This window comes from Mizuhopecten yessoensis, unplaced genomic scaffold, assembly GCF_002113885.1.
Source record: "Mizuhopecten yessoensis strain PY_sf001 unplaced genomic scaffold, ASM211388v2 scaffold1511, whole genome shotgun sequence".
NCBI lineage: Eukaryota > Metazoa > Mollusca > Bivalvia > Pectinida > Pectinidae > Mizuhopecten > Mizuhopecten yessoensis.
Genome location: NW_018404083.1, coordinates 764,731 through 790,910, shown reverse-complemented (window position 1 = coordinate 790,910; position 26,180 = coordinate 764,731). Strand labels below are relative to the sequence as shown.

The following is a 26,180-nucleotide window of genomic DNA, read 5'->3' as shown; positions in this document are numbered from 1 at the left end:
TTTCATACCATGTTTATCATAACAAATGCTGACATATCAATATGTTCATATGGTGACTAATACCTAAACTATGCAAAATATTAAAATATTTTGTTGTGTTTTTTGTTTTCTTATATCTTTATCTTCAATATTTTGTGTTTGTTTTTTCAAAATTTTTGTGCTAATATTTTTCACAATTTCCTTCCTGGTCAAACTTCATTTTATTATTAATGTTTTTTTTGTGGTTAAAAGGATTTAAATGAAGTATCTTTGTTTTTCCTTTTTTTTCTTTCCTTTTTTTGCGCAACAGGATCAAAGAAAGTTATGGAAAAAGATGGGTACCATTGTGTCTTTCACTAGCACTCTTTATATATCTTACACTATATTTCATTAATTACAATGTCTAAAACTATACATTTAATCTCTTTTCGATTATGGACAACAATATTTCCTGCAATTTTAGCAGGTTATTTTTTTTTTTTATATAACACACATATATACATTATATAACAATACAAAAATATGTACTTATTTATAATGTTATATAATTTTGTAATAAAAATAAAAATAAATCCTTCAATGGTTTTCGTCCTTATTCTTTGTTACCTGTGCTGTATCCTGAGAATATAAGTTATGGAAAAATATGGGTACCATTGTGTCTTTCACTAGCACTCTATAATTTTGTAATAAAAATAAAATAATTCCTTCAAAGGTAAAACAATGTCTTCAACCTTATTCTTTGTTACCAGTGCTATATCCTGAGAATATTGTTGCTTGATGTATTGGTAGGTGGTTAATGGGGGCGAAGGGGACGACAGTGGGGTCCTGGTTTGAGGAAGTTAGGAGTTTGTGATCTGCGTGGTGAAAGGGTAGGGAAAACTTGGAGTTGAATGTTGGTGATTGTTCAAGAGGTGTAATATTGAGCAAGATGAATTAGGAAAATCAGGTTTTCATTCTCAAAAGGATGAATGGATTGAGATAATATTATCAGGTTTATATATGACTGCTGTATAGATACAGGATTTTTCTAGTGGGGATATGTTGAATTTGGGATGATCATAACATAAGATGACAGAAGAGGATCCTGGATTTAGTTTGTTTGTGTTTGAAGTCCTGTTGTTTAACAGCTATTGTCATTTAAGGACATGGAAGGTTTTGGTGGTGGAGGAAAGCTGGAGAAAAACCACCGACCGTGGCGACCCACGGCCAGTACCTGGTGCCCCACCGAGTGGTGGAGGGTGGAAGTGGTAGCAGAACGTCAAACGCCTTATTAACCACGCACTTGGCCACCATGGCCCCTTAATCATACTTGACAATGTTAACCCTCCCTTTTTTGGAGTGAGACTCCTGATGTTGGGCCCTGAAATTAATTTAGCATTTTCAACTAGTGAAATTTCTAAGCTAGCTATTTTTATTTTCTAAGATCTGATGATTTCATCTTAGAGAAAAGCTTAAAAGAAGCATTTTAAAAGTGTTATTTTTTCACAGTGTGTATATACTCACATATTTTATTCATGTTCTTAATTCTGAGCACGGGTAACTCTCCCCAATGGAAACCTAAAAATGTTGGCAAGTTTGCTAAATGTTGATTATATAGAATATTCGTTTGTTTTGATATTGCCCTGATGATTAGTAAAAAATCATAATTTTATATTACAAGCAAACATTGATACGAATATGTTAAAAAACATAGTCCTTGATGGACTTTAAAAAAAATATAATTTTATATTAAATTTCCGTGTTTAATAATCCGTCTTCGAGTCCGTCAGATTTATTTAGTACATATATATATATAAACGTTTTAGTGACTCCGTTCATACAAAGTTTGTTTGGAAGATTTTATTTCCTCGTTGGGGCGCCGCATTGCGCAACAAACGTTGGTAAGTTTCAATATATAGTAATGACGAACTGGTGACTATCATAAACTATGACTAAACCTTGAGGCGACTCAAAGATCTCCAATTAAGGTCATCCTTATGTCAAAGCGTCCTAATTCGGACCCTCCTTATTTATACTGACGGTGATGCGTGAAATTTGGCAGTTGTTAGTTCAATAACAGTTCCCAACTCGCAAACTAATCGGCAGTTGTGAGACGTTGGATATTCTTCTCGGTATTTTGCCAGATGTTTACAGCTTCAGCTTGTCCTTACACGTTACCGGTAGTTTAGCAGTAATTTGTGACCCTACCTGCGCCAGACCATTAGCCATAGCCTGACCTTGTTGGAGGAAAGGTAATTTGGATACAGTATTATGAGTATACGTACTACTGCATGGTTTGATAACTAAGATACGAAGTGGAAGTACTTTAACCCTTTCACCCCTATGTAACTTCAGTAAACTCTTCCATGTATTGATTTGGATGAGTCCATTATGGTCTACAGTGGTGAAAGGGTTAATATATTAGCATCCTGATATTGTTTGTGTTTGTCTTGTCTTATACAATTTTGTGCTTATATAGTTATAGATATAGAGACATCTATATATGTTAAGTAGCCGGATTTTCCTCTGGCGCTGACACCAGGCTTAGATATTTTGACAGATAGATGTCTGTATCAGGGCCAGAGGAAACTCGAGCTATGTTTAAATTGACAGATGTAAAAAAAAAAAAAAATCTGAGATAAAATACTTATTCTTTTGTTATAGCTAGTATTTCCTTAATTTGCTTGCATGCCCACATTTTGCATTGTCCATAGTATGTGTCATCCATAATACTATCGCAACATATATTATCCATGATGTGTTGTCCGATTACTGCTACCATAACTTTTCTTGTTCATAACGTATTGTTCTTATCAATAATTGCCTATATTTAACATAATGGATGTAGTATCAGCTGAACTAAAAAAAAAATCAAAATAATAACAATAATAATAATAATTGGAGATTCTTATATACCGCTTTATCACAACCTAGTTTGTAGGTCGTCTCAAAGCGTTCACAAATTAATAATCCGTGGTTAATTATAGGGCCTTTGCAACCAGTCGGCAGTCAATATCTTTTTCAACTCTCTGCCATTTTGGCGCTAACATTCAACAATTTTAGCACTGCATGCCCATGCAACCATGTACTGATTTACAGCTGAGTAGACTGGAACAAGTAAAGTATCTGGTATCTTTGAACAACAAAGATACAACACAGAGCTGTGACATGACTCGAACTTGGAGCAATTATCACTTCGGTCACAAGCCCGGCGTCCTACCATTAGACTATGGTTCCTCCTAAAATAGGTTTACTTAAAAGTCCTATAGTCCTAGAGATAGGCCTGGGATTAAAAATTCCGCTTTTTCAAATTTATGAGAGGTCATTTTTGAATTAAGCATGGCCGGCTTCAGTGACCGAAAATGATCGAGGGTTTTAATAAAAAGTATTGTTTCAGAGACGAAACATAAAAAGATGTCTTACAGCCAAGTTACATTCAGTCGCGTAAGGGAATATTTGATGAACGCGAATGATTCGAGCCCAGGAACGAAGACTCCAATGGGTGCCCAACCAACCGTCATGATGTTTCAGTTTCCAGTGGCACCAAGAGAAAACTACAATGAGGTCTATCCCGGAATAATAATTGGTGATAAGTAAGTTAATTAGGTTACACTTTATCAGTACTGTATATTAGCATAAGAAGAGAAAAAAGCAAAGTATTTTAGCAAAAAGATAATTTTAAACAAAGTTGCTTAAGCTTGTTAAAGATTCCTAATTAAGTACCTTTCAGTCACTAACTGTAACTATGTATTTATAATAATCTTTGTTAGTTTCCCTTGCTATATATGCTATTGTTGTGTGATAATATTGCAATGGGGCATTTAAACACAGTTCAAGCATGCACTCAAGTCATTAGTGAAATTTAAGTATCAAATAAACTGTTGGTTTCTTAATTTTTGAAATTAGCAGTAAAATGTTGTTTAACTTGAATTTGTTGTAAAATTTGATTTCAGTAAATCTTTGCTAAATAAAGAAAAATAATGATTGTCCATTTTATTCTTATCTAACAGGATCTGTAAAAATGTTCTTTGATAACATGAATTAAAATTCATTTTTTGTAAAGAAAATTAAAAATATTTTTACTTACATAACAGTACGTAGCATTATTAAAATTAGTTTAAACATGAATTTAAATTAAGTTTTACTATCGTAGATAAAAAAGAAAATTAAAAATGATATTTTGTATTTGATTATAGGGTCTGTAGTAAAGATAAGGGCCAACTGAAGGCCTTAGGGGTGACGCATGTGGTCAACTGTTGTCAAGGAATCAAACTGAACCAAGTCGACAGTGACGCTGCTTACTTCCGTGACGCTGGCATAGATTTCCATGGGATAAAAGCGTTGGACCACAGTTCCTATAATATGACGCCGCATTTCAGTGCAGCAGCCAAGTTCATAGAGAAAGCATTAAAATCTAACGGTAAGCTTGAAGCATTGATCATGTATGTTGGTTAATTTTTGCATGGTTGCAACCTATAATGTTAATTTGGTGAACAAGACAAAGCCATTGTACACGATATGAATGCAACAGTTCATTTGTAATACTGTTTATCACATAACGTACTATGTTATCCAGTGAATATATATACCCATGTCATATTTTTTTGCATATTAACCCATGTAATTATGACCTATCGACCCTGTGATTGTTTGAAAGTTTCAATTGTTTCAATTGTGACGTCACACCTAGGACAAGTACATGACGTCATTGACTTACGCACTGGAGTCAAAATGGTGGCTTTTTTACATTTCGAGGTTGCATGAAAATTGTCGTTTTACACGAAAAATGCCACAAATCTTGATATGTGAGAAAAATGATCTTACACTCATTTTCATTTCATATGAAATTTATGAAATCGTCTTGAATTTTTCATTTAAGCCAGAGGCTCGCTAAATTGAAAAATTCATAGGCTCGTTTCATAAATCACATTTGAAATGGAAACTCATGTAAGATCCTTTATATATGGGATTTTGTTTTTGTGGCAGTGTAACTTTCCCCATGTTCATGCACCCTCTATTTTGAAGGCAAAATTATCATGACATCAAATCTATGAGTTCACAATACATAGGAATGACATGGGAGAGGGGAATTTATAACATTTGGCTAAAATTTATCTTAGCAATGAAATACAAGAATTATAATGGGAGAAATTTTCCAAGCACACATCTTTACCTTCATTTTGCTCATGGAGTGTGTAATTTTTTCCACAATTTTTCCACATTGAAAAATACACAGTATTTATGTAAGTGGGAAGAATTTAGAATTGTGAATTGATAATTTTTTTTAAAAAATAGTGGAATTTTAACAATAATGTTTATGCGTAAAATATTTTTATGCAAATGAGTAAATAATGCAGCAATTTTACAAAGTGTATAAAAATATGAAGTATTTACCCAAGTGTGTAGTATTTAGAAAAGATTGACCCAAATGTTTATGTAATTACCAATATTTCTACATGTATCAATCATTTCTATGGGATGAAACATTGACAGTTAAGTATTAATTCTAGAAATAGTTTTTGAATGACTATCTTTATTTTAGTAATTTCATATAACAGGGTTACAAAGCCTTCGTTTTCTGTGGCATTCTCACTTTAATGCAATACAGGAATCGAAATTCTCATGAACCATGAGATAATTTATGACCAGATTTCCCATGACGTATGAGATGACATTTTAATTGGAGTGAAAACAGACCTCGAACTGAACTTTTGAATCTGAAATTTAATTATATTCTTTTTAAAAACACTTATACATGTGTTGAAAAGACATTTACATAGTCTATTATAATTTTCAAACCAGTTATATTAATTAAAATACATAGACAAAAAAATTGAGAGAGACCAAAGTCTGAGCATAATTTATTTTTTCAGAAAATGAAAATGTTAATTATGAAAAAAAATCTTACCTGCTGATTTTTAATAACAGGTAAAATTTATGTCCACTGTTCGATGGGAATCAGCCGATCAGCTACCGTTGTTTTGGCTTTCCTCCTGCTGAAGCAAAACCTTGGCCTGATGGAAGCTGTGAAGACGATCCGTGCAAAACGTGAAGTGTTTCCAAACGAAGGATTCATCAGACAGCTTTGTATACTGGAAAGTACACTACATACATCACTTTAATTTACATCAATAATATTTTTATAAAAACTTCCTAAAATCACATCTTTTAAAGAAAACCTGGGGTTTAGCCAAGGTTGTCCCTTGGGACTTCCATTGTTTGAGGTTTGGTCAACAAATGGTTGTCAAACACATAATTATCCACATCCTTGAAATTCTAGGGATAAAATTCACTCACGTTCTCTTCACCTGTTGAATTTGTCATGATGAAATCAGAGGCAAATGGTTAGCCAATTATATGGTTTAAGGTGAACCAAACTGAACAGTTGCTAGGCCGGCACCAAGCCTTCGAAGATTACAGAAGAGTTACACCCGACTAGTCAATTTTATCGCTATGGTGTCATGCAATACTCTTGATGTACATCAAAGGATCAAGCTGGTCATTTTATATCATCCGCAACGTGGCTTGTACAGAGCCTCCAGTTTTGTCATGACATATTGCAGTGATGCAGAGAGCGTGAGTGCGTGTGACCCCTGGAATGTCGAGGGTGGTTTAACCATGGGTTGCATAAAAAATCTTGACATCGTTGATAATTCAAACTAGAATTAAGTGTCAGGGTTTGTTTCAAAGAAGTTGTGTACCAATAGAAGAAATCTAACATTTGAATTTAGTTTCAGACTTTGCCAAGCCGTTAATGTATGCAACCATCATTAACTTTTAATGCTCATAACTTGTTGTATTATATGTACTGTAGAATCATTTATTTTCGTGGGGTAAAACATTCGTGGTTTTCATGTACTAGCCTGTTTCAAGGGCATTATATTTCGCTGATTTCTGGTGTTCCCCTATTTATAACATACCAAATTTTTTTTTTTCGTGGGGATTTAATTTTGTGGATTTTTTGTTATCCACGAAAAAAACGAAATTTATTGTCCCTCGAAAATTTAGGATTTTACAGTATTTGTCAATAGTGTAAAACTGTTTGTAAATGTGTTATGTGCCAATGATAGAAATCCGCTATTATGAGATACACAAATGATATATTAATTTATGCTACCTCTGGTAATTGTTTTTCATTATTTCAAAAAACTATCTCTAATTTCATAAAAATGCCACAGGCATGACAATGCATTTAATGATATACATATGTGTATTTACATTGGAGATATTCTACAGTTTTATCAGTCATCCTGATGAAGAATGTTGACCCTTTCACCCCTATGTAACTTTAGTAGACTCTTCCAATCATTGATATGGATGAGTTCATTATGGTCTACAGTGGTGTGATGGTTAAACATTGATTTCTGGTAAATAGTTATTGGAGATTCTACCAAAAGACATTTTGGAACCTAACTGAAATTCTTAACTCATTCATCACTGAAATTTCATAATGAACTATTCCAACCTTTGAATTGGAAGAGTTCACATGTGTCCTTAGGGGTAAATGAGTTAAAAGAGGAATCTTTATCTAAGAGGTTTTGCTTTAAATATTTTTTCTTTAGTATTTTTTTTCCATTTATGTATTTTGTAAGCTTTATAGAAAGATTTGAAGTTTTATCTGCTGTTTATGCCTTGTCTCATGGAAAACTATTTGACATTTGACATTTACTTGATGAATATTCAAATCATTAGATGATTACTATATGAATATTCATATCATTTGTTGATTACTTAATGAATACTCAAATTGTTCATGATTGCTCAATGAATATTCAAATTATTGTGATGAGTACTCTTTGAATATTCGACAAAAATCACAAGCCATCATTCTCTTTCTTGCTTTAAAAGGATTGTCCATAGAAAACTTGAAGGAAAGGTTTTTAAAATTGCTGTTAAAAATGCCCTCAATAACGGTTTGTAATTGTACAGTATTATGCTAATAAAATAATGAGACATATTGCATTTCAAAATAGCAAGAAAAAAGCATATGATCTAAATAAGACTGTCTGATTTTGGTTTGTTTGCTGATCAAGCAACAGTAATTCATTGAGGTAGGGCTTTTTAAATTGAATTGTTCACAGAGTAATCACCAAACAGTGAGTTTCCAATAATAGGAGTAAACTGTAAAATGCTAGGTTGTTGTGTTGTATGGAACAGCTCTGCAGACTTGGTTTTCTTTTTGTGTGACGTAGATATGTTGCTTTTTGCCATTTTTGATGTAAATGTGATATAAAATACAACCTTTGTTCAAACATTCCATTTTTAAGATACAGTTATGTCTTTGGAGCCAGCTTTCACTTTGTGATATTTGAGATATTTTAGATAAGTGTTTATGTATGTTGACATTTTCCTTTTGGCAATAACACATTTACTTGTTTCCATTTTGCCGACATACAAAATTTTCTAGATTCAGTCAAACATTCCATTTTATCACACAGGAATGTCTTTGGAGCCAGCTAGGTTTTCAGTTTGTGATATTTGAGATAAGTATGTATGTTGACATTTTTCTTTTGGCAATAAAAACATTTACTTGTTTCCATTTTGCCGACATACACAAATTTCTAGGGTCAACCCATATATATATATATTAAAATGTATACAAGTAATGTAGAAAATCAAAATTTTTTTTTTCTGTATCCTTTACAAAATACCAATTTCATCTTCCTCCTTTCCCTGTTTTCTTGATAGTTGAGGAATTATTTTTAAGATCATTTATCATTCTTACTATTTTTATCCTTTTTCTTACATAAATTTACATAAAAATCCTAAAATCAGTTAAAGATGAGGACATGTCCACATAATTTCATAGTGAATGATGAGGTTTGTTTTTGTTTGTTTTTGAACAAGTTCATGGTCTACTTTAAAAAAAATTCGATGCAAATGGCCCTAGTGCATGATGAGGTATTATTAGCAATATGGATGCAGACTCTGTTCTGATCCTGTTTTTCTCTTCTACTTGTTTAGTTTTTAATTTTTAACTTGCACTTACATGACTTAAACTGTTTGACCTCAAGCATCCCTGATGAGATTTGGTTGATGGATAAAGTCTTTTATGATGGACTAAAATGTGTATGTATTATTGGATGGTCTTAAAGTTTCCTACAGTTTCAGCACAGGTATTTGATCAATATTGACATTTCTCGTAATTTGACAACTTGTCTTGGAATCATCAGTTGATGCATATACTTAATATTCTGATAGGAAGTTTATCTTATCGGAAGTTTGGACCAAATCCCAATGTGGTTATGATGATTTACATTCCAATTTTTGCATTAATTAAGATATTAATATATGCATATATAAATTGCAAAGGATTTGTCTTTACATTGTCAATATATGTTTGTGACTCAAAGGTTGATATACGAATCTGTATTCTATTTTTGTTTTATAAATTTAAATCAATGTTATAGTAATTTAATATAGTTTGTTAAATATCAGGAAAATGTTGTGTAAATGATATATGACATACAAATATGTATATTTGTAAAGCTGTACTTGAATATGATATTGTATTGTATTGTCGTAGCATGTATGATGTTATAATGTGTTAAATATTATATACACTGACAAAAAAATATTTTTGCACTAGTTTTTTGTTTGTTGGTTTTTATACCAGAAAAACACTCGATTTTGGTTAAATAAAATATTACACAGAATCTTTGTCAAGTTTTAATTTGGATTTCCAACCTTTTTGTACCCCAATAATCATCGATAATTCATAGAACAACTGTATGGTGCAGTGTAAATCATTTTTCATCATACTGGATCTATTACCAAATTTTATAATCACATAAGTGTGTCTTAACAACGTTCCTTTTTCATTAAGTGGAATGATCCTAAGACATGTTCGGCGGTAAATTGTTCATAGTAATATGCTTAGCTATTTACTGCAGTCGCTTATCTTTGGATTGCAAACATTTCTATCTAAGTTTGCAATGGGGACAGTATCTCAGACAGATATGTATTGCCGCAAAGTGGAACATGGACACGTATCTAGTTAATATTATTTTAATGATAAACATTCATTACAAACAAGTTTTGGGAACATGGCAGTCGTCAGAATAACGCGTATCATGTTGTTTTTTTTTGTTCAGATATAATTCATTTATTGACTAAAACAGCATAAACTATGCTATTGGACACTTTTATTTTGTCATAAAGTCGTCCTAGACAAATTTAGATTATGCCACACGTTTTCTCCAGAGGACAAATGTTGGCAAAATTTGACAATCGTAATGGCTGGATATACGCTCGCATTTTGTCGCATGTTCTCGTCTCATTTTCTCGCTACATGTTTTAATATGTTAGAGACAACAATTTGACGAAATGATCTATTTATTTGACTTTAAACATTTGTTTTAAAGGAACAACCTAACATATCTTTCTGAGATAAACCTACCTTGTTCTAGCACAAAATCAGGAAATCTTGTGTTCGATTAGCAACCCTGACGCTAATTTCCTGGTTTCCTCTTGGTGTTAATTGTTACAATATATGTGTCGTTAATGTACGGCTGTTACTCTACGTGAGTTCAAAGTTCAATCAGTGTAATATAATTCGATCTCCTGTGATGCGACTATGTTCTATTGAACTGCACTACTTTCCCATGACCGTCCTCGGTACTCTAGGAGGTAAAACCTCTCCGTTTTGATTAAACTGTAGCTGGAGGTTTAGCCCCGTTGCATTTTTTACTTGCAGACTACTGTTGTGATTATCAAGATATAGTTTTCTTTTCATACATGATTTATCAAAGGCATTGTGCCGAACAAAGTTTCCAATCTGCAGTTACAGCTTATGGTAGTGATACGAGGATCCTTAAACAAATCCTTTCACAACTGCATAACAGAGGAAACTATTTTGCAGATGTTGAACTCTAGGAGCTTCATTAAGGGAGATAAATCAAGCTGATGGAAATGTATTGGGATGATGAAGAGGAACCATGTGTTGTCCTGGACAACGGGTCCCATAGAATTAAAGCAGGGATTGCCGGAGATGATTCTCCACGGAGCATATTTCGGACAGTAGTAGGAACGCCTTTGTATGAGGTAATTACGATTTGTTTTGAATATTGATGATTATAATTCCAATTCCACGTAATAACTTACCATTTAGTGTGTGTATACTAGTATAAGAAATAATTTTATATCTGCATAATTAATGGAACATCCATATAAAATATTCTGAAATTGACAGGGAAACATTTCAATAAATTATTTCCTACAACACACTTTGTTGATCACCAACGGTAGTATCAAATTATTTCAGCTTCCCCCACTTTGTTGATCACACATTTAAGCCGATTATGCGAACAGCATTCTTTTGCATGCTAGCGGTACAGGCCAATTGCACATCTTGATTATTTAGCATTATGAATACATATACAAACTAATAACTACTTGGTTCTTCCATCAGTTATAAATTTAATAGAGGGTAGAATACACGTTTATTGAAGTTATGGCTTTTTTCAGGGGCAAACGATTGGTGGCAAACCACAGAAAAAATATTACGTGGGTGACCAGGTGATCGAAAACATAGACGTTCTGGACATACGAAGACCAATTGAGCGAGGAATAGTGACAGACTGGGATGTCATGGATAAAGTATGGCATCACGTATTTGAGGATCTTCGTACGATGCCTTCTGAACATAATGTACTTTTATCGGAACCCCCTATGAATCCGAAGTCAAACAGAGAGAAAATGGCACAAATCATGTTTGAGAAAATCCAGCCACTAGGGATGTATGTCTTTAATCCTAATGTGCTGTCGCTGTACTCCTCGGGACGAGGTTCGGGTCTGGTGATAGATTCGGGTTATGAAGTGACTGATGTCTCATGTATATATGAGGGATATAAACTAAACAATTCCACGTTTAGAGCCGATATCGGTGGCAATGATATAACTCATTACTTGATTGAACTTCTCGGAAAACGGGGTTATGTGTTTACCACAGCGAAAGAAGTAGAAGAGGTTAGCATGATGAAGGAAAGATGTGCGTACGTTTCACAGAAAAACATCGTCGACAACATGCAAAAGGCTTATACTTTTTCCAATGGAACAACTATCAGCCTTGGTTACGAGAGATACCAGTGCATGGAAGCTATGTTTAAGCCAAAACTGATCGGAAGTGACGTGTGTGGTATACACGAGCTTATTGCGAAAAGTATCGAAGGATGTCCGATACATACCCGCGGCGATATCTGCGCAAATATTATTGTCTCAGGAAGTAACACAATGGCGGCTGGAATGGCCTCGCGGTTAGAAGAGGAATTACGGGCGTTGTTGCCACGTAACATGAAAGTCAAAGTCGTTGCTCCTCCTGAAAGGCGCAGCTCAACCTGGATAGGTGGGTCAATTGTGGCAAGTCTTTCTATGTCACAGTGGATGTGGATAACACCAGCGGAATATGAGGAGTTTGGACCGAATGTAGTTTATCAATCTAAATCTACTTGGTATTCGTAACGTTAGTAATTGTTTATGCAATTTTGAAAATATAAAATACTTAAATATATAAGAAATCGAGAAATTGAAACAGTAACCAACTAGGAACATGAACTAATGGCTTATTATTGGTAAATTGGGCATAACACACGCTAGACATGGACTTGGAACAGCACACTTCTGAGTAGACTACATATCACAGGTGATCATGGAGCTTGCTGACGCAGATGAACAGACAATACTACAATGACGCCAATCCTATGTAAGAGTCTTTAACGCACATTAACCATATAGGATGACAACGGGGATTACCCATAGAGATAGGTATGTTGACCAGGGTCGCTGTGATAACCCACCGCATCTGAGAAGCAGACTGACCTTGGAATGTGACCTGGTCGGGCCTAGGACTTTCTGAATCTCGAGAGGGTCTGGTAAGCGGCAACATATCCCCTTGCCCCGACCGAAACACAGACTAACGTCAGTGAAGGAGGACGTACAATGAGTAACCAACAAATCAACATTACCCGTGTTCGTGGAGCAGTACACCACTGAGTGAATTAGTGGATACAAGTGTTACTGAACTTGATATCGTTGATAAACGGATACGTACGACCTAACATTGATTTGGAGTTTGAACTTATATAATTATTTATGTGTTGGCGTTTGTAAATATATATTTGTTACTCAGAGGTTGAAATAACAATTTAAATCAATGTAACGGATATTTTATGTAGTTATAATATCAGGAAACTGTTTTGTTAATGATATGCAACTACGTATATTTGTAAAACTTTCCTTGAATGTTATACTGAATTATATTGTCCGAGCATATCTGATGTTATTAGGTGTTATATATTGTATACACTAAGAATTTATTTTTTGCATTTGTTTTGTTGTATTGCTTTTTTTTTATACCTGGAAAACGCTAGATTTAGATCAAATAAAATATTACACAGAATCTTTGTCAAATTTTTATTTGGATTTCCAACTTATACCGCTAAACAGTCTTGTTGATATTCCATTGAATATATTGGGAGCTAATTAAGTTAAAAGAAATAAACGTATTAATTTGTTAACATTCTAAACTTTTAGTTATTATTGACCTAAATATAGATATATCCTTATGGTTTCGATATTGAAGCTTCTGTGTCGTCAGAGCAAATGATATTCCTAAAACAGCCTAACGTCACCAAAATGTTTGATTCCAATGGTTGTCTCATGTAATTCGAAGCAGGAGGAGAAGCTTCAAAATGATACTGATCAAATAGAATTCATAGCTCTATGAACACAATTTCTTCTAGTTATGCTTACAGAGGAACCTGTAGTGGAAATGTAAATATAGTGTATATTTTATAAATGACACCGCGAACTAATTCTCTAATGTAATATCACAAAACTTCAATGATAACATATTCTTTCTCAAAGTACAGGTACTATTTTAAGAAAGTATATAATTATTCTCAAAGCAGGTACTATTTTACCACAACATATAATTATTCCCAAGAGTAGGTAACTGTTTGACATGTTTAAATTCAAATTACACATTTGTACACATGACCGTTTCTGTAACGATAAGAAACTACAACGGCACATTTGCCTTTTATATTGAATGAACGAGCGAACAGACTATAAGCTATCACCCTTAGTTAAGAATGTGACAAGTACGGTGGCCGACAGCGGACTGTAAAAACGTTGCTTGTCCAACTACTTTTTGCATTTATAATAAATTATTGTCATCTATTAAAATTGGGGAATCCGTGTATCGACACAAAATAAGGTATATGACGCTTGTTGGTGTAAAGTTAAGTGTTTAGTTAAGTGTTAAGTTATAAGTGTAAAGTTAAGTGTTAAGTTAAGTTAAATGTTAAGTTAAGTGTTCAGTTAAGTGTTAAGTTAAGTTTTAAAAGTGTTAAGTTATAAGTGTTACGTTAAGTGTTAAGTTAAGTGTTCAGTTATAAGTTAAGTTAAGTGTTAAGTTAAGAGTTTACTTATACATGTAGTTTGTTTGTGTATATGATAAAACACTGTATACGGTGCATGGTAGTTTATCTTGGTATTTGGTAATAAACAAGCATTTTATAAAAACCTTAACGAATCGCATACTGCCATGACACAGGACTCGTGGTTAGAGAAAGTACTGTCAAGATGGACTTTGAGCTGTGTTAGATAATTGATATTGAAAGCAAAAACGCAAAAATACGCATTTCTAGGGATAAAAAAATCAAATATCTCAACAAGGAAAGGGAATATGTTACAAAACATAACTTGAGTGTTCACCCAGTGACCTACGACGGCCGCAGTAGCTGAGTGGTGACGGCATCTGACCATCTGCGACCTCTAGCCCTCCATCACTAGGTTGTGGGTTCGTTGCCTATGTTGTACGTTTGGCAGTCGCCAGCTACTGGCGGCAAGTCAGTGTTTTTTCTTCGGGTACTCCGGCTTTACTCCACTACCGAGGCACGTCCTTAAATGGCCATAGCGATTAGTAGGACGTAAAACACTACCAAATCAAATCAAATTATCACCTATATATTGAAACTATATTACAGTAATGATATATGAAGTCGAATTTCGTTCAGCCAACTTTCAATAATCTGGTAGTATGATGTTTCATTATTTTCGGGAAAGGGAGTGTGCTGGTGGCTAGGTTATCTGCTGATAACCAATGAGTCTTGATCTCCTAGGATAGAAAGTTGTTGGTATTTCTCCTTGGATCGAAAGTTGTTAAAATATCTCCTATGATCGAAAGTTGTTGGGATATCTAATAGGATCGAACATTGTTTTTTTGTTTGTGTGTTATGTCCTACTAACAGCTATTGTCTTTTAAGGACGTGCAAGGTTTTGGTTGTGGAGGAACCACGGAGATCTACTAGGATCGAACGTTGTTGGATTGTCTATTAGGATAGAAAGTTGATTATCTACTAGGATCACAGATTGTTGAATGCTTACTTAAAAAACATTTTCCAATGCATCGTTACAGTTTAAGGTTGTGGAACGGGGATTCTTTCTTGTATAACAGAGGAAAGTATTTTTCAGGTGTTGAGCTTTAGAAGCTTAATCAAGGGAGACACATCAATCCGCCGGAAATGTCTTGGGCTGATAAAGTGAAACCATGTGTTGTCCTGGACAACGGGTCCCATAGAATTAAAGCAGGGATTGCCGGAGATGATTCTCCACGGAGCGTATTTCGGACAGTAGTAGGAATGCCTTTGTTTGAGGTGATTACGGTTTAATTTGAATATTGATGATTATAATACCAATTCCACATAATAACTTCCAATTTGGTGTTTGTATACTAGCATAGGAAATAATGCTGTATCTGCATAATTACTGGACAATCCATATAAAGTATTCTGAAATTGACATGGAATCATTTTAATAAAGATAATTTTAGTATGGGTATTACACATGACTTTAATTATTAAGTATTATTGGTAATTGATACACAACTTTCTGCAAAGTAGGAGTGGCTCATTATGCCCTCCGTAGTCCGTCCGTCTATTGCCATTTTGTTTTCTTAAAAATCACGGGGATCATGTGCCTTTCAACCTTGAAACAACCAAGAGGCTCATGTTAGTGGTTTACTTAATATTTGGTAAGCTTGGATATAAGGGTATCACGCTGTTCAATATATTACCTTGGCCCTTTTTTACGGCCACATGGATCAAATGGCTTAAAACATTTAAACGCATACTGTAGATAACCAAGAGGCACAGAGATATACTATTTGACTATAAAAAATTATAGTTTGAAGTTGAAGATTAAAAAGAATGTTAAATCTAACATTTAATTCAATTATTCCGGCTCCACCCACTTTATTGATCCCACATTTGAGCTGAGTTTGCGTACATCATTCTATTGCATGTGAGCGCCCCATGCCAATTGCACCGACCTCTTGCTCATTTAACATTATAAATACACATACAAATAAATAACTACTTGGTTCTTCCCTACATGAAGCAGATTCTAATCACAAACTAAAAGTTATAAAATTAACAGTGTATATATTACATGCATTTTGAATTGATGACTTTTTCAGGGGCAAACGATAGGTGGCAGACTACAGAAAAAGTATTACGTAGGTGAACAGGTGATCGAAAATATGGACGTTTTGGACATACGAAGACCAATTGAGCGAGGAATAGTGACAGACTGGGATGTGATGGAGAAAATATGGCATCACGTATTTGAGGATCTTCGTACGGTGCCTTCTGAAAATAATGTACTTTTATCGGAACCCCCTATGAATCCGAAGTCAAACAGAGAGAAAATGGCACAAATCATGTTTGATAAAATCCAGCCACTAGGGATGTATGTCTTTAGCCCTAATGTGCTGTCGCTGTACTCCTCGGGACGAGGTTCGGGTCTGGTGATAGATTCGGGTTATGAAGTGACTGATGTCTCGTGTATATATGAGGGGTATAAACTAAACAATTCCACGTTTAGAGCCGATATCGGTGGCAATGATATCACTCATTACTTGATCGAACTTCTCGGAAAGCAGGGTTACATGTTTACCACAGCAAAAGAAGTGGAAGAGGTAAACATGATGAAGGAAAGATGTGCGTACGTTTCACAGAAAAACATCGTCGACAACATTCAAAGGGATTATACTTTTTCCAATGGAACAACTATCAGCCTTGGTTACGAGAGATACCAGTGCATGGAAGCTATGTTTAAGCCAAACCTGATCGGAAGTGACGTGTGTGGTATACACGAGCTTATTGCGAAAAGTATCGAAGGATGTCCGATACATATACGCAGCCATATCTGCGCAAATATTATTGTCTCGGGAAGTAACACAATGGCGGCTGGAATGGCCTCGCGGTTAGAGGAGGAATTACGGGCGTTGTTGCCACGTAACATAAAAGTACAAGTCGTTGCTCCTCCTGAAAGGAGCTACTCCACCTGGATCGGTGGGTCAATTGAGGCAAGTCTTTCTTCGTCACAGTGTATGTGGATAACACCAGCGGACTATGAGGAGTTTGGACCTAATGTGGTGTATCGATCTAAATCTACTTAGTTTTCGTAACGTTAGTAATTGTTTATGCAATTCTGAAAATATATAATACTTAAATATATAGGAAATCGAGGAAATGAAATGTTGAAATATATATATATATATATATTCCATATACATATTTTATAACACAGTAACCAAATAGGAACATGAACTAATGGCTTATTATTGGTTAAGGACATGATAATTATGCGACGAAACATAAACGAGAACCCGTATCATTACAAATTACAAATGGTGGCAGCTCACCGGGTGTTGGAACAGATAATATATGTTCAGAACCATCGACGGATTATCGTAAACGTTGAATCATTCGTAATGTATGACGATTACTACTAGGTTGACACCAGCCCCATGGTATTGGGCATAACACACACTAGACATGGACTTGCAGCAGTACACTTCTGAGTAGACTGCCTATCACAGGTGATTATGGTGCTTGCTAACGCAGATCAACAGACAACGCTACCTTGACGCCAATCCTATGTAAGAGTCTATATAACGTACATTAACCTTGTTCGTAGCTGCATAACACTACTGAGTGGATTAGAGGATACAGGTGATACTGAACTTGATATCGCTGATAAACGGATACGTACGACCTAACATTGATATGGAGTTTGACCTTATAGAATTAATCATGTGTTCGGCGACCTTGTGATTAAATAGACCTCAAAAGCAATTGCGAAGAGGAGTTTAACAAAAAAGTTGACACATTGCTATCTAACTAAGAATGGTCTCGCTCAAGGTGATTTGGATATATGTTGAATTTAAACCGCGGTAGCAGTTCTATATATGAATTGTCAGATTTTAGGTATTTTTTTTAAAATAGTCATTAGTTTAAAATTGTTATTGTTTAGAAATATCTTCAAATAAAGTCAGAGGTTATTGTTCTTTGTCTTTATCGGAATCAATTGATTTGACAAAGATATTTATTTAACTGATGTCAATAGCAACTATTTAGTAATCGATATGAGTTGGTAGTTCTTTATGCCACATGAATACTTACGCAATTGACTAATCTAATTCTGACAATCGAGCAGATTTATTATGTTAATAAAATCTGCCCCTAACTTAAGGGAGTGACAGCGAAATATCCTCCCTGATGGTTGTCTAACCCGAGGCTCTGTTGTGTGGTTGTCTAACCCGAGGGTTGGGGATTTCCCTGTTATACTACCAAGGTAGGGGATGATTATTTTACTCCCATCCTATAATTTCAGTCACAACTCCACCGACAGTAGTCTGCCATGTTTGTAAACCAAAACACATGTGGGGTATGAAAATCGTCATTCACTTTTGATGACGTCACAATTACCGGTGACACATTTTAATGACATCACAATTGAACACGTGCTAATCGGCACGAGGCTTTCTCCCCCTAAGTGGTGACAAGCTGATCTTTCCCGGCTAAAACGGGAGACACACCTGTGAAGGGTTAGAGAAAATGGCATGTATGAATTAAGAAACACATACAAGATGTTTAAGTGTATCTCTCCAAACCTTTAATTAAATTAATGAACCATTATTAATTAAATATTGAAAAAATATATTAATAAACAAATAGTGAAAATATTTAAAGATGCAGTAACACAAAGTAAAAAAAAATGTTGCAATTTCAAGTTAGCTAAAAATATCATAAATTAACCTTTTATATACTCGGGATATTGAGGTCGTTTCAATTTTTTTTATTTTTTTTAAATGGGTCAGGGATCTACATTTAACTTGTGAAGATTTCCGTATTTCACGTCTACTTTTAGTAATTTCCGGATAACTGAAGGACCGTTTTCCTATTATTTATTATAAACCAACGGTATACTTCCGCATGATAAAAGAGACATATTCACGCAATATTTCATGCTAGGCCTAGGATATGTTATCAGGACAATACAGGTATGTTTTTCACTGAAATTGTCTTGCTTTCAATCGTGCTATCAAGATTGTTATGTAAGTTGCTTTAGAGAGGTAATTGGCAAGCCGGTAGCTGGTGTACTGTGATTATTATAGGTTATTATAAGTCGTTACTAGACCTTTACCTGAGTGTTTGTTTATCCTCTCAGGCGAGATGGAGTGCCGCAGGGTGTCCTGTATTTATGAAGTTATTAAAACCTCGGTATTGTACTTCATTTTCCATATCTGCAATTTATTTCCTCATGTAATACATATTATGTGTCTGAGTGTCAATACAATCTTGCTTGTATACATGCACGCACCTGTCCATCCTGTCAAAATTTAATATATGAATTCATGTACATGTACCTCATGTTACACCTTTCCATGTGTCTGAGTGTTGGAAATAAAATCTGAAATCTGAAAATCTGAAATCTGTATGAGTTCAAATAAGTAAACAAGATCTAGGCAAAAGGTCACAATTCAATTCAATTCTTTTTATTCTGTAAGCCATTTCGGCTTATAAGACAAATTACATGTGTAAGTTACAATACGGTTATTATATAACAATAACATACATAGCATTCATGCAATTGTACATGTACATGTAATAAGGAGAGTAATACATGCCAGACATATATATATATATAAGAATGATACTCGAGAACGTTGCTTAAATGCGAAATGTATGAATTTTCCTAGATTGTTTAGTTCTTTAACATTATTTACATTATATAAGTAATTGTAAAAGTTTAAACACACTTGGTTTGCGATAATAATATGGCTTTAAGTATTAAGAGCGTATGTTGCAATAAAATAGACACTTCAAAATAAAGTGAAATTCGTCCTTTATATCATTGAGATCACATAATTCACATAACCTTTCTGTCCTAGCAGTATTCGTATATCTCCCACTTTCTATCTTAAGGTTATGTGATGATAATCGAATACGGGAGATATTTTTCTTATATAGTTTGTCAATAGGTTTTCTTAAATAAAATTGTAAATCAAAGTTATCTACCAAGTGTTGATACAATGATCCTTTGGACAATATTTCTTGAGTATGAATATCATAAAATTTGTGTTTTATAATTTTATACATAACCTTACTATCATAGCTGCTGTTCCATAAATACCCCAATTCTAGTAAATTCAGTTCGTGTCTTATTTTCATAATCCAGTCATCATTATCTAGATTTCTTTGTTCGTAACATGCTTTGAGTATACATTTGTCTGAGTCTTTGACTTTGATCCAATATTTCAATATTTTCAATTTTCTTGCAACATGCACCGGAAGTCTGCCTAATTTAAAATATACCAAGTCATTACATGTTTTCTTACCAACACCTTAAATATTTTTACAAAACAAGTATGTACTTTTTCAACTTCCAACGCTCTATGAAAACTCCAAATTTCACTCGCATACCCTAGTACACTGCTAATATACGTATCAAACACTGAACATAACGTTTGAGTGTTGAAATTGTGGTTTCTTATTTTTTTATACAAAGCAAAATATGCCTTTCGCCCTTTTTCGGCAGCATGTTGTTGCGTTTTATTAAATTTTCCATTGAAGTTAAACTCGTTCACTTGTTGCAATTCATTATTGTCATAGTACCATTTTTCTTCATTTCGCACAATCCCTCCATTTCTAAATACTACTCCCTTGGTCTTTACGATATTAAGTGTGAGTTTCCATTCCTTATTGTATAATAACAATGCATCTAGCATATGTTGTAGATCTTGAGGTGATTCCGCAATTAAGACGGAGTCATCAGCATACATTAGCAAAAATATTGATATCATTCCTAAGTCGACAGATGAACAATTTTGATTTATAAAATGCATTTCACAATCATTCACAAAAAGACTATACAGGATCGGTGAGAGTACTTCCCCCTGGAAAAGACCTATCTTGTTGTTGAAATACTTTGATACACCTCCATTAGGTTTTACACACGATCTGACATTTTCGTACAATGATGTTTGTTATAATTCTGAGTACATTACCCTGAACTCCATGCTTTATTAGTTTACACCAAAGTTTACTTCTGTCAATAAGATCAAATGCTTTTTTTGTAGTCTACAAATCAGCAGTATAATCTCTTCTTTTTCTTTAAAGTTCTATTAATCAGCAATTGTAAAACAAAAATTGCATCAACAGTTGAAGATCCCGCTTTGAAGCCAAATTGGGCATCTGTGATAATCGAATGTTCTTTATCCCATTTGAGAAGTCTCCTATTTAATACGGACGTAAATAACTTGCCCATACAGCTTACTAGAGTTATACCTCTATAATTTCCAACAAAGTTTACATCACCTTTCTTGTGTATTGGAACTATACTGCCACGTGACCATACATCAGGGAAAAAACCGAGTCAATTTTTTTTGTAAAAAGTTTGATTATCCTTGGCAACATAATTTCCTCGCAATCTATAAATAATTCGTTTAAAATGTTATCTCCACTGCAACTATTGTCTCTTTTCAAATTCCGTATACCAGTACGAATTCCGTCTATAGTTAATGGTTTATCCAGTTTTTCGAATACCGAGATATTTGTGTTATCCAGTGTGTCTTCAAGATCACCGTACGGTGCATTATTGTCATCGTCACTTAATGTTTTAAAATGTGCTAAGAACTCGTTAATACCAATATTCGATCGAGTGCTAGTACTGCGACTCCTAGAGAAATATTTATAAAATTTCTTAGGGTTAGACTTTCTAAGATTCACGATTCGTGCAGGATATAGCAACGTCCAAATTTGAGTAACATTCTATGAAAGCTTCGACATTTTTACATTTTCAATGCATGCTAACATATTTTGACATCATTTGGAACGCCTACACGGTAAATACCGGACACCTGCTGTAAACTCATACAAACAAAAATTAAACACATTCTTTCAACATAACACAATGATATACATGTATACTGCAAAGCATTTACTTTTCGCGATTCTGCTAGAAATGACTTTATCGCGAATTATTAAATTCACAGAAGTAACAATGTATATATTCTTTCTCTTTTTAAAGCTGTATACTTATAGATATGTTAGATTGAAAATTAACAATTTAGATGTTATCAAACTTGCAAATTTTACCTTTATTCTGGCAGTAATGATTGAACAGCATGGTCTCCTTGTGGCTTATTTCAGGTGCAGAGCCTTGCGTCATCCAGGGATAACTAAAGTTACCAGATATGTGGAGTTCGGATGAGGAGGAGGACTGTGTTGTCCTGGACAACGGTTCCCATAGGATCAAAGCAGGATTTGCTGGACATGATACTCCACGGATTGATTTTCGGACAGTCATAGGAACGCCTTTATATCAGGTAATATGCGGGTTCGTGCAAAGAATAGGCCTGTTGTATACCACTGGCTGATGTAAGAGGCGAGTGACGTTGAGATCCTTGTGGAATAGGGTGGTTTTTTTTGGTGTCTTCTTTCAAGAGGACATCGGAAAGAAATTGATATTCTGCCCCAATTGTAACACTGGGGATCTACCTTTTCTTTTCTATATTACTTACCCCTTCCTTATGGTGGTTACTCCCGAGGCACCATCTTGATATGGCCTTAGCAGTTATGAAGACGTAAATAAAAATGTAAGCAAGCAGAAATTATCGGGTACTTGCAGTACATTTTGTAGATTTACCTAATTATTATGATCTCCAGTATGTATCATTTTATATATTTTTCAATCTGTGTTAATAATGATTTGTTGTGAAGAAGATTTCTACAACAGTGACTTCTTTTCATGATTTAGAACCATGTAGAAATAAGTAAATACATATTTTTTTTAATTTTAATTTCTCAGTTCAAAATATTACAATTCAATTAAATTCAATTTGATCTTTACCTTCATACTACATATATAAAGAAATAAATATCTCTTTTGTACTTCGACACAACATACACAGGGTTATATTTCTAAGTTAGAGGTAAGCCTTTTTGTACTCGTGTCAAGGTAATTATCATATATAGTTTCAGTGTTAATTTGGTTGGTTTTTATTGTGTTAAACGGCGAATCAACAGCAAATGTCATTAAATGACGTACCTCCATGCTTGAAATATATACGTGTATGTGTGGTGGAGACAGCGTATGTTGATGTTTTTGCCTCCTTGCGATAGCGTGGATCTGTCGCAGACTTTAGAGTGCTACCTCACTAAAGTACCCTTCCAAAGGAACCTAACCCACTATTCCATTTGGTCACATTATACTGACCACAAGTAACCCTGCTGTTGCTATAACGTTCAATGCTAAACGTAAAGCAGGGAATAACAACTAACATTTTTAAGGAGTTTGGTATGTCCCGACCCATTGCCTACCACACTTGGGCGAACGCTAAACACTAAGACTGAAATAAGGTTTTGCCACACAAGGCACCAGGAAACAATGTTTTCAGGAAGTAGAAAGAGAATATAACTGTCCGAAATGTTCAAATGGGGGCAGCAGATCAATTGTGTTTAATTTTCAATGTCTCCGTAGCAAAGGATATAGAGGGAAGGCCTTGATTCTATAAAGGCCCCGATTGAGTCGCCTTTTACGACATCTAGTTGGATAATGCATGTGATAGTTGGAGTAATAAGTACAGTAGACAGCTACTATTCATTGTATTTAAACTGATGCCTTTGTTCAGGGGCAAACGATTGGTGGCAAACCACAGAAAAAATATTTCGTGGGTGACCAGGTGATCGAAAACATTGACGTTCTGGACATTCGAAGACCAATTGAGCGAGGAATAGTGACAGACTGGGATGCCATGGAGAGAGTATGGCATCACGTATTTGATGAACTGCGTACGGTGCCATCTGACATGAGTGTTCTTGTAACGGAAACCCCTATGAATCCAAAGTCACAGAGAGAGAAAATAGCACAAATCATGTTTGAGAAAATTCAGCCTCGAGGAATGTATGTTGTCAGCCCTAATGTGCTGTCTCTGTACTCCTCAGGACGGGGGTCTGGTCTGGTGATAGATTCGGGTTATGAAGTGACAGATGTCGTCTGCATATTTGAGGGACATAAAGTACGCCAGTCTATGTTTAGAGCCGATATCGGTGGCAATGATATCACTCATTACTTGATCGAACTTCTAGGAAAACGGGGTTACGCGTTTACCACAGCAAAAGAAGTGGAAGAAGTAAGCGTGATGAAGGAAAAATATGCATACGTTTCAAACAACCCTCAAACAGAAAATGTGGACAACATAAGACAGGAATATACTTTTTCTAATGGAACTACTATCTGCCTCGATTACGAGAGGTTCCAGTGCATGGAAGCCATGTTTAAACCGCACCTTATTGGAAGTGATGCTTGTGGTATACACGAACTTATTGTGAAAAGCATCAAAGCGTGTCCTGTGGATGTACGTAATGACATTTACTGCAGTTTTATTCTATCAGGAGGCAACACGATGACAGAAGGACTAGTTTCTAGATTAGAACAAGAATTACGGGCGTTATTGCCACTCAACAGACGTATCAAAGTCATAGCTCCCCCAGAGAGAAGAATATCCACTTGGGTGGGTGGATCAATATGGGGAAGTCTGTCCAGTTCACAACAACTGTGGATGACACCGGTGGAATATGATGAGTTTGGACCCAGTATTGTGTATCGCTCGAAATTTACTCAGCATTGGTAGCTTCATTGGAAAAGTATACGAAATTCTAAAATATATTGAACATGTATATATTTCCTGCATGAATATCGATACATTTCATTAATAATACTCAAGAGGTCCAATGGGCATGTGAAAGTTCTTTATGACGTCAAAAATGATGCGAAATGCATTGCTTTTTATAAAAAGAATCGCAATGAATTGTCATAGCACAATCTGAATTGCACTTTTTTACGGGGCGAAATGTTTCAGAAATATGAATTTGTGGTTAACACGTAATGTATGGTTTAAATTTAGCTGATAAATAGATAAAGCAAGCTGTAGGGAATTCGTTCGATAAGGGTCCTCGGCCACGGGTCTATCACTAATCAACAATTCAATGTTTTTGTGGAACATGTCCTACTTATTGATTTGAAAGAAAAGAAATAAAACATTGCCCTAAATCGGTAAAAATACCCACATCCTATTGCTTTACAACTTTCTATTGCTGTGGGAAACGTATGTTTTGTCTTAGTTAATAATATTTGTTCCAGCTGTGAGATTGACCCAAAGACTTGTAAACTCGTAAACAAGAAAATTATCACAGTTGTGTTCCCGAAAAGAGTTTGTGGCCTTAATGTTTTTGTTGCGTTCGTCTTTATATTTTTTTGAAGTTTTCATTCGGAAATACGACATGTCAGTGTTACAACCAAATCTGTGATCAGAGACTTCCGGTTAATCAAACGAATGGAGCTAGTGTGATTTCAGAGTTTTTAATTTTTCTGCAATTTTTTGAGAGAAAAAAATTTGGTTTGATTTCTCGGTGCAGTCATTGGCAAATATTTATGGATTGTCTATTGTATGTAGCATTTCTTTACAAGAGACCAAGAGGGCCTGTATCGCTCACCTTCATATTTGAGCAATCATAGGAAAATATTCTCAATGAAAGTACTTTTGTAAATATTTCCATAGTTCCAGACTAAATGAAACTGTATACTACTCTATCCCAGCATGCGCTTGGTTAAATATTATCACCAAGGGCCACCTTTATAGTGCTGTGTCCAAGGTACTCACTAGATAGGTATCATTAATCTGGGCCTCCTGGTTTTTTCGAAGATTTTTTTTAAAGGTTTAACATAGTTGACCCCGTGACCTTGAAAGTAGGTCAATTTTTTTTTTTTTTTACAATTTTGAACCAATCGACCTTGAAAATAGGATAAGTTCATTTATTTGAGGAAACTTTTAAGCACTCCGTTTCAGGTACCTACAGGCCAAATATCATGGC

General features: G+C 34.7%; 1 protein-coding gene across 9 annotated transcripts; it reads left to right on the top strand.

Moving 5' to 3' along the window:
* Positions 1 to 1,782: 1,782 nt before the first annotated feature.
* LOC110463559 (actin-like) lies at positions 1,783 to 26,047 on the top strand. Of its 9 annotated transcripts, none has more exons than XM_021518297.1 (4): positions 1,788 to 1,859; positions 3,356 to 3,551; positions 4,155 to 4,378; positions 5,887 to 6,828. In XM_021518297.1, the coding sequence occupies exons 2-4, from the start codon at positions 3,373 to 3,375 to the stop codon at positions 6,078 to 6,080; spliced, it is 597 nt and encodes a 198-aa protein (XP_021373972.1). In that variant the 5' UTR covers positions 1,788 to 1,859; positions 3,356 to 3,372; the 3' UTR covers positions 6,081 to 6,828. The 9 variants fall into 9 exon arrangements, with proteins under 9 accessions (XP_021373944.1, XP_021373972.1, XP_021373964.1 ...); XM_021518305.1 differs by lacking the exon at positions 1,788 to 1,859 and adding an exon at positions 1,866 to 2,210; XM_021518269.1 differs by lacking the exons at positions 3,356 to 3,551; positions 4,155 to 4,378; positions 5,887 to 6,828 and adding exons at positions 10,820 to 11,001; positions 11,425 to 13,089 and having other exon boundaries at positions 1,783 to 1,859.
* The last annotated feature ends 133 nt before the right edge of the window (positions 26,048 to 26,180 follow it).

Bases quoted from the DNA above. Each gene is read 5' to 3' on its own strand.
- LOC110463559 (XM_021518230.1), top strand. From the start codon at position 22,502: ATGTGGAGTTCGGATGAGGAGGAGGACTGTGTTGTCCTGGACAACGGT. The intron at 22,634-23,938 runs GTAATATGCGGG...GCCTTTGTTCAG, and splicing joins TAGGAACGCCTTTATATCAG to GGGCAAACGATTGGTGGCAA.